The 14,702-nt window shown below is 41.8% G+C and overlaps 1 protein-coding gene across 1 annotated transcript in view; it reads left to right on the forward strand.

Moving 5' to 3' along the window:
- The first annotated feature begins 418 nt into the window (after positions 1 to 418).
- Positions 419 to 14,702, forward strand: part of zgc:153039 (uncharacterized protein LOC767698 homolog) — an 87,587-nt gene continuing 73,303 nt past the window's right edge. Inside the window, exons 1-6 of the mRNA XM_037774249.1 lie at positions 419 to 638; positions 4,488 to 4,622; positions 5,908 to 6,045; positions 6,865 to 7,191; positions 9,518 to 9,625; positions 9,746 to 9,857. Of these exons, the coding sequence (XP_037630177.1) occupies positions 419 to 638; positions 4,488 to 4,622; positions 5,908 to 6,045; positions 6,865 to 7,191; positions 9,518 to 9,625; positions 9,746 to 9,857 (1,040 nt within the window). The remainder of the gene's footprint in view (positions 639 to 4,487; positions 4,623 to 5,907; positions 6,046 to 6,864; positions 7,192 to 9,517; positions 9,626 to 9,745; positions 9,858 to 14,702) is intronic.

Here is a 14,702-nt window from a genome sequence, read left to right on the forward strand (position 1 = left end):
TGACGCTCGTACATCACATGATACTCTGCTCGGTAGAGCTGCTGCTAGACTAGAAACACCCACAGAAGATAGACATGGGCACCTTGTGTGGACTTTTAACTCACTTTTTAAGACTCTGCAAGGACTGCTTATTTTAATATAGAAGTTTAGTACGTCAAGTACTGTTTAATGATAATAAAAGCACCTATTTCATGCGTTGCTATGTGACGTTAGCGAGGTAAGATAACGGTTCTAGCTACAAGTGAGCAATCAGGACGCCTCTCTAACTTCTCTAACTTCCGAGAAGAAACCATCGGAAACGTTTCTGCAAGTGTCGGAGACAGAGTCAGTGTTCATGAGATGGAGTGACAACTCGCTCTGACATTATCCGGAGCACTTTGTAAAGTTTTGCAGCTTGTAAAAGAGGCAGGTTTTCACCATGTCAGAGCGGACTCCTCTCCTCCACTACCGCCTCTCCACCAGCGTCAATGAGTCCGAGACGCGGTCGCCTCCGCCCGGGCAGGTCCTGGTGGAGCACCCGGGCAGCCCCCGGCAGAGGTCCAGCCAGCAGCGACAGCCACAGAAACTCTCCATCTTCGTCGGTGTGGTGATCCCCACCTTGCTGTCCATGTTCAGCGTGGTGGTGTTTCTCAGAATAGGTGAGTGCTGATGATAATAGATGGACACTTAAATCACTGCATACCGCTTTGTGATTTCCAAATAACGGATGTACGCCAAACCCCACTCAAAATATGTTAGATTTTAATGTTGCCTTGCTTGTAAGTAAAGCTTCGTGGTATATAACATGCCTATGGTCATTTTAGGAGGCACTGGTGAATTCGGCATGCAAGTCATCCATCAAATCTGACTTGTTTCAGTAATATCAACTTTTAAAGTACTCACTGTTCTTCTATATAAATGACCATGGAGGTCAATATTGAATAGTGTGAACCAATACAACAAGTTGAGGTGACATTGACATTCAAACTGATATGATGAATCCATTCAAATCTTTTATCCCTTATCATTTCCTCCATAATTCAGTTACCCAATAAAGGAGATTAAAGCACATTAAATTACAGAGGGATTTTTAAGCTTTGATATAGTCACTTTGAGTTTCATACTCACCTGCACTCAAAACCATGGTCCTATTTCCTGTGGTACCAGTGTGAGAACTAGTCCAAATGCTACCTTTTTGATTTGATGGGGATTAAATCACCAGTTAAATGCAAAGTGAGTGCATGGCTCTGTTCTATGTCATTAAATCTAGCAGTGCATTTAGTTCAGTGACAGTATGACATGCAGACATCTTTATTATACTTATTACTTGCTTTTTACATTAAAACCCTCAACATCTGACACAGTTTTGCATGTAACCTGCAAGGTGGATGACTTGCCCCAGTGAGCGGGAGAGCTTTTCCCTCCATATTTACATTTATTGGGTAAGAATAAAATGTTTGACCAGGCTTTTCTTTAGTTTGAAAGTCACGCACAACCTATACTTTCTCTTGCAAAATTGTTCTAACCTTAACAAAAGTTTGTTCACAGCAAAAATGTGCAATTTTTGAAAAGCGATGTACTTATTTCTTGAGGTTCAGGTAATGATTTGATGGAGTGACTAGCTTCAGACGCCCAGGGTTTTAATATTTAAGTAATACAGAGCAGAGTTGTAACGTTTTCCTCAAAGTTTTCTTATCTGTAGGAAAGTGTAACATATTGGTTTCCACAGAGAACATTGTTATTTTTGGGGGGTCAATAGGCTACCTTCATTTAGAGGAAGGTTTTCTGCTTTTCATCTGGAGTAATGTGTAGGTTCAAGGCTAAAATAGCTGAAATAAGTCAGTTTGTTCCACGTCAAGAGCGTACAATTTCCGTTTGCCTTTGAAAAAAAGTGCTTGTGAAGCAGAGTAATCACGATATGTCATGCAATCCACAGTTTCACATTTCTGTTGTCAAAGCATAAACCAGAGGCTGCTGACAACTGGGAAGCACCAAAACCCAGCCTTTGACATAACGTAACTCCTTCTTCTCTTCTCTCTTATCTCGTTCCAGTAGTTGTTTCTCTCCCTGTTATACCTCCAAGTTGTTTTCTTACTTTCTCTCAGCCCCCCTCCCCAGCCCCAGTCTTGTGAGATGTCAGCTGCTGTGCAGAGGACACACATAGTGTATACACACCACACATACAAGCACAGACTTCACATGCACACACATAGTACATGTCTGTGTAGGACTTAAGAACTGCTATTCTCACACAGTAACATGCCACCCTAGACAGGAACTAACTGTAGTTTCACAGTGGAATTGAAACTATCAGCTGTGAAAGCCTCAACATAGAGGAGGATAAAGATACCTGTGTGTTGTTAGGTAACATTTTTTTTTAAATCAAACCCTCATCATACATGTAATATCATGGCCTAACATATCCCAGTAAATAAACTGATATTATTTTAGTATTTAAAATAATAAAATAAAATACTAAAAATAAAATGATAAAAACCATAAAATTTGCCATTAGAGCTAAACAAAATAAAGCCTTTAAAAAAAATCTTTTTCTTGCCATTACCACACTCAGCAGTCCTGTAGATGAAAGCAGATCATGATAACAGCAGCATTATGCTGTTAGTCACCGTGTGTAATCAAAGATCACAGTAGTAGAAAGTGGTGGTGATGAGGAAAATGTGTGTCTAACACGGTGTAAATATCTTCTCTCACACTTTGATGACAAGCACGAGACTTTTCTTATGAAGATGTGATATTTTAGTTATTTTAATCAACCGTTTGCTAGCATCTCAACTAGTTTTGTTACAACACTTTTCCTTTTTGGTCTTTGATAAATAGCTCCTGATGTTAAAGCCAGGGTTGTTAATCATCTTCAGAAACATTTTGTTACATTTGTTGACATTTGTATTGCCTCAACGCGCCCTTGTGGTTAGATGTTTTTCTCTTGCTGGCGGAGCAGCAGGTTGAAGGTGGCAGCGAGGCCGGATCTGGGTCTGTCTGTTGAGGAATAGTTCCTGTTACAAACTATACAATGTGGTGTGCAGTTATTGTAACTGTGTATACCTGCCATGCTCTATATATTTAAACCCCAGATTTAAGGTGTTAGAAGCCGTGAGCCACGCTGGACTGGGTAGCTGTGATAACTGCACCTTTTAATATATTTTATGTATTAATCACAGTAATATTTTCCCTTTTTGTATAAATAAAATTGTGCATTTTTAGATTAGTCATGTCTCCAAAGCATCCTACAGTTGCTCTTCAATTCCTCCATAGGATTATGTCAAGCATTGCTTTTTCTCCAGATAAAATAGCAAATCTTATCTTAACTGAAATACTTTAATTTTACATAATTTGCCAATTTTGTTATCTTATAGCCAACAGTTCTCTAACCCTTTAGCTTTAACGTACTAGGAACTTTTAACTGGTTATGAAACAGTCTCAATTTAACACTGATGCCTCAACATGACCTACGTCAGTAAACGAGACCATCAGCGAGAAGATTGGCTATTTCTATATAGTGATTCTTAATGCTTGTCATTGGTGCCGCCGGGTCGGATTCCACCGCGGACAGACCCAAATCCTGCCTCACTGCCGCATTCAGCCTGCTCGATGGCGATGGAGAGCTCTGCGCCAGGCAGCAGCGGCTCGTCCTCCGGCCTGAAGCCAAGCTTTGCTTCGCTGCTTGAAGAGAAAAACATCTAATCACAGAGGCACGTTGAAGCAATGCGTACTAGCCAATCACAGCGCTGTAGGGCGGGACTATGCGGACATTTCGCTCGGGGCGAATAAAAGGATTGGACGGGCTACCTGCCTGTCTGCCCGTGCACTCATTGGAGTCTTCCACAAACTGCTAGCTTGACAGCTGTTTGTAATGATAATTTTGGGGGCGGGGCTTTGGAGGGAGGCCTGAAGTGACGGGCTGTCAGTGTTGTCGACTTGTTGACTTTCTCGCTAGATTTAGCGACTTTTGGAGCTAGTGCCGCTAGCTACTTTCATTGGAAAAGAGTTGGCAACACCGGGCTGGGTTTTTCAGTTGGATAATTTTTACAATCTAGCGTTCTTAAGATTACTGACTGAACCACAGACTACAGCATCACACTAAAGACACGGAGAGGAAACTGGAATCACTTTCAACATGTGATTCCAGTTTCATTGAGGATGGAATGTTGGGATGAGTCATTTTCTACAATAATCCCTTTCATTTTGGATTTCTTATAAATGATTTTCAGAAATGTATTCATCATAAGCTACAAGCACAATTCTTCTACGTATGTCTATATCATCCACCCATACCGTATGATGGTGTCAGTGTGTATTAACGAGGTTCTCGTGCCACATTGAATGCTCACATCCTCTGCACTGTGACTGTGGGAGCTTCCCTGGAAAGTTTAAAATCTCCCTCTTCAGCCACACTGACGTTACTCCCAAGGCAAACTTCTGCTTTCAGCCTGCTGACCGAAGGAGTCAGGGTTTCATTCTGACTGTGTCTCTGTGTTCTGTGTGATTAGGATTCATGGTGGGCCAGTCCGGACTGTACCAATCTATCGCCATGCTCCTGGTGGCCTACATCATCATCTGCATGACCGTGCTGTCAGTGTGTGCCATCTCCACCAACGGAGCCCTGGATGCTGGCGGGGCATATTGTATCCTTTTCACATACACACACACACACACACACACACACACACACACCATCACATGACATTTGCACGTAATAGTCAGCGTAATATCAGTAACCACATCGAGATATCAAGAGCACACACTTGTAGAACTCTTTTCTACACTAAACGAAGACAAAGTGTGTCTTTATTTGTGGTGGTGTGATGTAGCGTTGTCTGTGACACTGAATGGGAGCCTGACTCGTTCATTATCTGCACTATAAGACACTGTTTGCTACTTTAGAGAGAGGCCAGTGTGTTTCGCTGCCAGGAATTTGGTAAATGACCCCAATCAGTGGTGTTTATCAGTCAGGACAGGTCATTTCCGTCATTGTCTTTAGTTGAAATACTACATGCACTACATGCCTACATTAAAGAGCTTTGTCTGCTTGGCATTCAGCCTGTGCAGTAGTGGCTTATCTGCAGACGATTATATAAAAATAATTCATTAAACGTGGATCATCTGCAGTTATATATTTACACACAGGACTTTGGAAGGACTTTGTTTTGACTGTTTTTCCTTCATTCAGGGAAGTTTCCCTTAGAGGAAGCCAGGGCTGGCTCTAGCCCCCTTAATCTAGGGTTTAGTTTGTCCGTTCTGGGCTACTGTAGCGGAGCAACATGGCGGACTCCGTGGAGAGGACCCGCTCCCTATGTGGATATGAAGGGCTCATTATAAGCTAACAAAAACACCACGATTCTTAGTTTCAGGTGATTATACACTAATGAAAACATAGTTATGAATATTATATTCTATCTTTGCTAATACATCCCCCGAAATGCTACACACTGGCCCTTTAAATCACTCAACTTTTCTCTCCTTCTCTGGCCAAATGTTAAACAAATTCCCCTACCAGCACCTGTAAAGCTCACCAATCAGCATGTTATATTTGTTTAATCCACAGAAAAACAAGTGTAAAAACTATAAGTTATGGTTTGTGGTTGTAGGTTATGTAGGGGTTAAGTCCTATAGACAGAGCCAGGCTAGATGTCCCCCCTGATTCCAGTCTTTATGCTAAACTAAGCTAACAGTCTCCTGGCTGTGGATGTAGATATTTACCGTACAGATATGAGAGTGGCGTCTTTGCATCTAACTCTCAGCAAAAAAAACAAATATTGTGTTCAACAAAATGTCAAACTATTCCTTTAACTTTGTTTGTCAAGGTCATAAACACAACTTGTGAATTGATTAATAAATAGAAATACAAACGCACACCTGTTTCACAGCGTATCCACCAAAACGAGTGCACTTTTCCTGAACTTCGCTCAGACATGATCAGCAGAGCGTTGGGCCCAGAGTTCGGTGGCAGTATCGGCATCATGTTCTTCTTCGCCAATGTGTGCAGCAGTGCTTTCTTCGTGCTCGGTCTGGTTGAAGCCATTGTGGCCACCTTCGGAGTGCCAGAAGGTGAGTTTAATTTTACACACCCTGTAAAATGCTGCCAGGTCAGCATTTGTCATTGTGTTAGTGAAGAAAAATTATTTTTATACACATTTAATTTACAACATGTAACACGCATCATAACAAAGAGACGCAACATTAGGGCTGTTAATAGCTGCAATATTGCAACACCTTGCTACTGATAAGCCAACCGCCGGGGATGGCAAGCAACCACCCTAACCGCTATGTTCACATTTTTTTGGAATATAGCTTAATACATTTTCTTACTTCTTTAGTTAGTTTACCAGGTTTTGTTCTTAATGGTTAAGTAGTGGTTTTCCATCTTAAAAAAACAGAAGGTTCACTCCTTTAGCCAACCAGAAGGATTTAGGTCACGGAGACACTAAAGTAGTTGGAAAGTTATGGAAAATCACGTTAACGTCCGATTTTACAGCAGGGCCCTGGTGAGAACTATGGAAAACATTCATAGGGATACCATATAAGAAATGCTTTCCGTGTTCAGTAACTGACTAGTGAAATAGTGAGAACATCTGAGGTGTGACTGCATAGAACTGTGAATATAAAGCAGAGAGTGTCTAGATAAAGTGGTAGCGGTAAAATAAAGCTTTAAAAATGGCCAGTTAGACTGAGGGCACAGCCATTATTGTTTATTCCTGTGAAAAGCTGTTTGTGTCTTTCAAAGCTTTTTAAATGCACCACTTCATATTGACATTCTGCTATTGAACACATTCTGTCAATCATTTATAAGCATTAACACATCTTCCCCCTTATCTTTTCCCTCATGACCTCCTGCCTCGACACCTTCACCATCTCATCCACCGCTAGACGGGTCTCTGGCCACTTCTGCCTACCAGATCCTGCCTTCGGGCTACTGGTGGTCTCTGCTTTACGCCACAGGCATCCTCCTGCTGTGCCTGCTGGTGTGCCTGGTGGGAGCCTCCATCTACGCCAAGGCCACCTTACTCATCTTCATTGTGGTCATGTTTGTCCTGGGCACCATCTTCATCAGCTTCTTTGCCGTACACCCTCGCACCATAGTCCTGCCCAGTTCCGCCGCATTTAACCCGGCAGCCAACAGAACGGGCCCCCCGTTTCCCACTACGGCCAACTTCACCGGCTTCAAGTTGGACACGCTGCTCGGGAACCTGTGGGGTGAGTTGGATGAGGCTGGAGACAGAAATAGTTCTCTCAGGATGTTTTCATACCAAGCAAGCTTGGAGTGCTTTATTTGATCTGTGGTGTGTTTACTTTTTTTTGTTCATTTTGCCGTATGACAACAATACTATTTAAACTTCAGGAATTTGCATAATACTTGCATGTGCTGGACTGATGTATGAAACCAGAGCCTCTATGATGCTTTTTCCTGTTGCCACCCATGTGCCCTTTTCTTTTTTTTTTTTTTTAATCAAAAGTACATAATTTTTTCCTGCAGTGTTGGCAGAGGACAGACGTTTTGATGGATCTGTAATTAGATATTGTACACGTTTTTCGGTTCTTAACGTCCATGGAAATCTATCCAAGCACTCCACACTGTTTGCAGGGATTTATATCCAGGCACATGATTTCTAAGCTAATTGGTGTAACTCGGGCATGCACCCAGGCGCATGTGAGAACTATTACACATTCAAGCTTTGACTAATCCCAAGCTCTGACTAAAGAGAAGCACAAACACACACACACACACACACACAGACAGAGACAGAGACATGTAAAATCATAATTTTACATGTGAATATTTTAAAGTCCAGAGAAAAAGGGTAATCACATGTTTACAATTAAAACTTCCAATGATGTATGAATAAGCGTTAATATTAGCTGTTAGATTATTTTCCTTCTTACTATACAATACTTTTACTTTCATTACTCAAAGAAGCACAGTAGTTTATATGATCTTTGTTCTTGTTGGAACTCCCCCAGGGAAAAATGCTACTCATTGATAGAACAAGACTTGACTATATGTCTGGATCGTGTATGGTCAGTCTGTGAATTTGTGGCTAAATTAGACTTAGACTGCTTTTATTGTCATTCCCGCATATGCATAAGTCTCACATACAGGGGGACGAAATTGCGTTTCACAGGGACCACAGTGCCACAAATTGTTAAACAAATAGTCAGTGGTCATGTCTATAATGTTAAATCCAGCGGTACATGTCCACCAGGTCCGGCAAGGACACTAGGGGACGTACACGATCATGGAATGCACCTGATTGGTGGGTGGTTTTCTGCTTGTCGTTTCAAACAGGAAACAACGCGGCGGCCTGCTCGTAAACTTTCTGTTATTCCGTCTAAACAATCCACCAAAATCTACTTCTGAAAACATTTAAAGCGAGAAATAGGCGATGCCACTGCTGAATCTGGTTTCATTTTAATACTAGATCGCCTTGTTTGACAGCTTGGTCCAAGTTTCGCGAGCCGGACGCGTCGCACCAGATGGGCTCATTTGCTTTAAAAAGGACTGTTCCCGCCTTTTCATTATGAAAGAGCAACGACCAATGAGGAAACTCCAACACTCGGCCGACCAATCGTGTAACTTCATCTCTCAGTCAGTCACTCACTCATGGTACATGTCCACAGCCTCCGTCCTTTCCACACTTCCCATTCATTGTCTATATAAGTAGTGGTGCAATGCATTATGGTAGTGCGGCGGCGCGATTCGAGAGATGGGGTGCCACATGCAAATCAGGGGGCGTACAGCGCGACTCGCCGCCTCTGGAAACTCCCTAGAAACTTTTAAACTAACCGTTGTCGATCCAAAATAAAGACAGATTCAGCAACTGCATGGCTTATTTTTAACATAAAACGCTTTCAGACACACATTTGGTGAACTATTTTCGTGATATAAGAGAATAAAGTTTCCAAACGAGCCATCATGTTGGTTCCGGTTTGAAAGCTGGGGGCAGCAGCCCACGAGGGAAAGCGTTCGTCCAAGCAGGTGCCGAGTGCCTTGTGTCTAGTGGCAGCCCATCAAGCATCCAGTGCTGGGAGGTGAGGTGATCCCTCGTGATAAAAAAACGCCCCTGTGCACATGCACCATCAGTCAGTCACTCAGTGACAGACTTTTGTAGGGCTGGCCCTCTGCGGTCCAGCCAAAAACAAGAGCAGAAAGTTCTAAAGTGTTAGTTAAAGTTAAAGTGTTAGTCGTGATCCATGTTATACATGTCTGGTAATGGTGATCAAAAGTCTCTTCAGTAGATCTGATATTTATTTCCAATTATACACATACAGCCATAAATACCTCAAAGCAGATTTGCTTTTTATAAATGGATCCAACATGCTGTGATTGAGTAGAAGCTGCTCTGTAAACAGCAGAAAGGATGTGCAGAGAATGGTTCTCTCAAACGCTGTAAAACATGATGAGGTTTGGTGGCGAGCAGGTGCAGAGGAGCCAACAAACCAAATTGAACTTTCCGTTGGAAGACTGATGGTGCTGATAAAAGCACAACTACAGTGACTTATCTGTTGTTATCTCTTCCCACAGCCGACTACACTGTGGATTACACGACAGGGAATATGATGACATTTGCCACAGTTTTCGCTGTTATATTTAACGGCTGCACCGGCATCATGGCCGGTTCCAATATGTCAGGTAGGTGAAGGCAACTTGTGTGTGTGTGTGTGTGTGTGTGTGTGTGTGTGCGTGTGTGTGTGTGTGTGTGTGACCTGATTACCTGTGTATGAACACACAGTAAACTTGTCTATCTACCAGGTGACCTGAAGAATCCCAGCTACTCCATCCCCCGCGGCACCATCACGGCCGTCATCTTCACCTTCATCATCTACAACCTGCTCAGCGTGCTGGTGGCCTGCTCCTGCGACCGGTCAGTAACACACACACACACATGTTTCCATTTTCATTTAAGTGTCTTGGCTTTATACTACTTCCTGTAACACATTCAGTTCTATCATTTACATCTACAAACAAACAAAAAAGCGGTGAAACGGCCCATAATTGAATATTAATCCAGGTAATTAAACCGTCGGGTTTTAGATAAGAGTACAAGTGCTGCGCGGTGCAGTGCTGTAAGTAATAGATGTTTGCATGTTTTGTTTTCAGCAGCTGAAATCCAATACTTAGTGACAATCAGATAATGCAAACAGGGTTCATTTTCTGCTTCACCAAACTGAATTGGAGCATGAGAGTAGCCCGATTTCAAAAGCATCTATTCCGAGTGGATGTTATCCGACAACAGGTGCCGGTTAATCAATTCAAACAGCTGCAGCGTGCATGAATGGAAGCGGACAAAATAATGGAAACACACTATAGTGACCAGTGTGCCTCCTTTTTAAGCCCATTGTTGACACTGGATCACTGATGGATGAATCATTATTATATCCCCGCGACAATGTAGTCGGGGGTATATAGCGCTCCGTGTGTCCGTCCTTCTGTCCGTCCTTCCGTCCGTCCGTCCGTCCGTCCATCTGTCACACTTTCGTTTTCGGAGCAGAACTCAAAAACTATTTAACATAGGAACTTCAAATTTGGTATGATGTTTGATAGTTTGGTCTAGTTGTGCCTTTTGGGGTTAAGCTTGTGTTAACCACAGACCGTAGTTCAGGAATCTACCTAAAAACCCATTCAAAAAACCCCATTGACTTCCAGACGAGGGAACCGAAAGTGCTAAAATGCTAACTCCTTTCCGAGTTTTAGGATTCATTCCTGTAACACTTTAACGGCTCATTCTGAGGTAATAAAAACACAATTCTCATTTTCAGGTGATTTATAAACTACAGGAAACATACAGTACTTATGCTACACACTGTGCCTTTAAGCATAATATTAGCATCTAGCTTCTAGTGACATTTCTTATTTTTGAGTTGTTACTAGAGGCCTACTGCCACTCAACACTCAACACTGTGTACTTTTAATGGTATATTCCACTGTAACTCTATATTTTGAATAACAGATACTTGCTACCCCTCGGCTTGAAAAGTGGCTGTGAAAAGTGTGTTGCTTGCTCCTTTGAGGAGGATGCTAGCTGTACTCCGCTTGGATTTACGACAATTACAAAGTAATTCTATGTCGACCCGAAAAAACATGTCCAAACACATCAAAATATCGATAGAAACGACTCATGCAGCGTAATCCACAAGCCTGTGTGACACTCAAGTATTCCTTTAATCAAGCGTTGGTGTGCAACTAACAATCTATCAGGGACACGTGGATAACTTCGGTGTCTGTGTCTTCACCTTACTTCGCTCTTAAGGTTAGGACGGTCAAGTCTTTTACATTGATGTTGCGGTTGGTATTTACTTCTTTCTATTTATTTGTCCTCCCTCCCCCGCCCTCTGTCTGTCTCTTTCTATCTGTCTTTTGCTGAGTGCCAGAGTTCAGTATCGATGTAGCTCTAAAGCGAGTGTTGCCAAGGTGCTAAACTGACATGACAGGGCTATAAAAGAGCATCAGAGATCAATACTGCCATCATTTACCCTGCCGCACCGTCTTCCCTCTGTCCGCCCACCACACACACACACACACACACACACACACACACACACACACTCCCTGATAAGAGACAGTTTATTAACACACTTTCTCCACCTCTGCAGTACTCTATCTTTGTCCCTGGAGTCACACATATTACTTGTACTTTACGTTGGTGTGTTTACATATGGTTTTCATCTGTTGTAGATATCTAAAGTAGATTCCCTTGTAGAAAATAATGACTTACGTCGGTTATTAATGAAAGCTAGAGGCAGTGTCAGCCCCCACTCACATGACCCAACAAAGAGGCCACAAATGTCCCTCACATGACCTGTGTGTGTGTGTGTGTGTGTGTGTGTGGCATTAAAATGTGTCTTGGTCACAAATGCAGTGGAATCTGGTCACTCAGGACACATCAGGTGATCAGTGATTCTAAACCAAAGGCACTTGTACCCCAGGGGATACTTCTGCAGTAGTCATAAGGTACATAAAAAGATTGTAGAGCAGCTCTACTAATTTGAAAACAAAATAAAATTGAAAAAGTGGGTCACTTGTAACACCTGCGCGTTGCGATTAAAGGCCTTTACACGGCGGGGGCGTGACAAATAAATGACACGAAAAGGTGAAATACTCGCCTGCGAATATTATATATGTCTAGGGCTTTTATTGTGAAAAGTAAGAACGGAAGAAGTGGATCTGGTCTGCACTGCCTTTGTCTACCTGAGTCTGCCTAAGTAGATGACCCCTCAACTTTATCAAAGGAGATTTGTTCTGTTGTGCAACATTTTTTTTTACTAATATCAGTAACGGCATGTGACATCACGCCATGTGCATTATGCACGTGAGAGAGAGAGAGAGAGAGAGCTTATCGATCAGTGCACACAAGGTTGCTGTAGAAATCTGGTCATGTGTCGTAATGACTTACTGTAGAAAGGACATGTAAATTATTACTGTTAATGGACAGGATAGAAAGTGAAACATGAAGTTCCTCAAAGCTGTTTCATTATGAAACATAGAAGGAGTATTATTGGTTTCATGTCCGGGCCGTCCCTCCCTCCCCTGTCTTATCTACAGTAAGCTCTGAGTCATTTGGTTTATTGAGGCTGACCAGAATTGAGCTGATACTGTATGTTATCTTGCTGGAGGAAATGTATAATTTCTCAGAAGCGCTATGAAAGCAGACGGGGTATTTCCTTATTGTGCACTTGTTTCTGTTCATCCTCACAAAGGCCAGATGTCTGGCTTTGTGATTTTTGACTTTTTTTTTTTTAAATTTTTTTAACAGCTGGTTAAAGCACCAGTAGGCAGGTTTTTTTTATATGTAAAATGCAAACCAAAGTAGCATATTAGGCATTACAGTAACAGAATATTAATTCATATTTGATCAGCGCTGCCTAGTTTGACCGTCTGATTGGAGTTTGCGATTGATTGTCTGCTCCCTCTGTTGAATGAACAGCCAATAGGAACGCTCTCTCTCTCTCTGAAATGACCTGTTATTGACTCCCGTCACGGGCTAGATTTTTTAAAGCCTGAAAACAGAGCCATGAGGAGGTGCAGAAGTCTAGTTTTCTCTCAGAACACTTGAATTACAATATGCTGAAAGGTTATTATGGAATTTTTGCCCAATGATGCCAATAAATATTCTGCCTACTGCCACTTTAATGTGAGAAAACAAGAAGAATATTTAAAAGTCAAACCAGTTATTTTAAATTTGGTAGGTAGCATCATATTTCCCACAATGTGTCTCATCTTACTTTTAGAAGTTTATGCGGAATTTTCAGTGTTTCGTAAATCAATCTCACTATGTGGTAATTTCTCCTCTGCATTGCAATAGCTGGCATTTTTACTGCTTTCACTTCCTGGATTTACACAACGGTCTGAATGTGCACTGTGGGAAAAAAAAACCCAAAAGTCTACAGACAATATTTGACACCTAACTCACAAGAATGCAGCCATTGACTGGCCAGCAGCCACTATCAGGAGATGATAAGTGGGCCAACAGTGACAGTGACAGGTCCCACCGGTGAACAATCTATTTTAATCTTCCAGCTTTCATTTTCCAACGGAGGATTGAAGCTTCTACCTGTTTGTAAGCAGCGTGCTGCAGCGCTCTTCATCTTCTGTATGTGGAAAAAACATTTCCATTCACCGCTATTTCTGCCTCATTAAGTCTGCTGAATCCAAGAAAAAATATTACCAACAATACCTAAAGTGCATCATAAAACTTTATTGATTTTCTGTAAGGAAATTAGAGAAAGACCGGCATTTATGATGGCACAATAATTTAGAAAAAAACATCCATTTACCAAGTGCAAATTGTTCCATCCATTATACGTACGAGATCACATACCTATTCAAAGAAAGCATTTTTGTGGTAATTACTCTGAGATATCTGTATATGAATAGAAGAAGCATTATGTGTTGATTTAACAAAAACACAAGCATGAGGGGAAACCATAACCTTGAAGCAAAAAAACCCCATCTTACATTTATCTCACACGACCAATTGTACATCCTAACTCCAAAATAACACACACTGACACACAAGCATGTGTTGGGCATTAAATTATTCAGACAGACAGGCTAACCAAATGATCATGGATTAAAATATGACTGCTTCTATTAAAGTCATTCGCCACGTTACGGCGCTGCAGCACTACATGTCAGTGAAGCCCTAACGCCTGAGATGAGACTATAGGGTAACTGTGAGGATGGCAGTATCTGATTATTATGGGATGTCGCTGTGGGATGTGGTAGGTAGGCTTATGTTTGTGTGTGAATCTCTGTGATTTAACTGGAAGATAGGTAACCCTAAACCTTTACTTAAACCCCCATTATTTAGCATTTATAAGCAGTATAAAAATACTTAAAGATGACCTATTATGCTTTTGTGCTTTTGTCCCTTTCCTTTAGTGTGTTATATAGTTTTTTATGCATGTAAAAGGTCTGCAAAGTTACAAAGCCCAAAGTCCACGCCAAAGGGAGTTACTCTCTACAGAAACACTGCTCCTGAACTGCCTGAAACGCCTTGCTCGAAGTCCTGCTTTTTCTTCCGTAACGTGGTGATGTCACCAAGTAACACATTTGCACAATACCTTCCTAGCAGCCAGTTTGTCACGTCCTCAAATCAAACTAGTTAGAATGGAGCTGGAGCGGAGTCCGAAGCGTTTTTAGCGTGTGTTTTGTGGTGAGTGTTCAAACCGAGTATGTTCTAGTCCAAAACCCAAAATACAAGTATGCA

The sequence above is a fragment of the Sebastes umbrosus genome, chromosome 7 (genome assembly GCF_015220745.1).
Source record: "Sebastes umbrosus isolate fSebUmb1 chromosome 7, fSebUmb1.pri, whole genome shotgun sequence".
Classification (NCBI taxonomy): Eukaryota; Metazoa; Chordata; class Actinopteri; order Perciformes; family Sebastidae; genus Sebastes; species Sebastes umbrosus.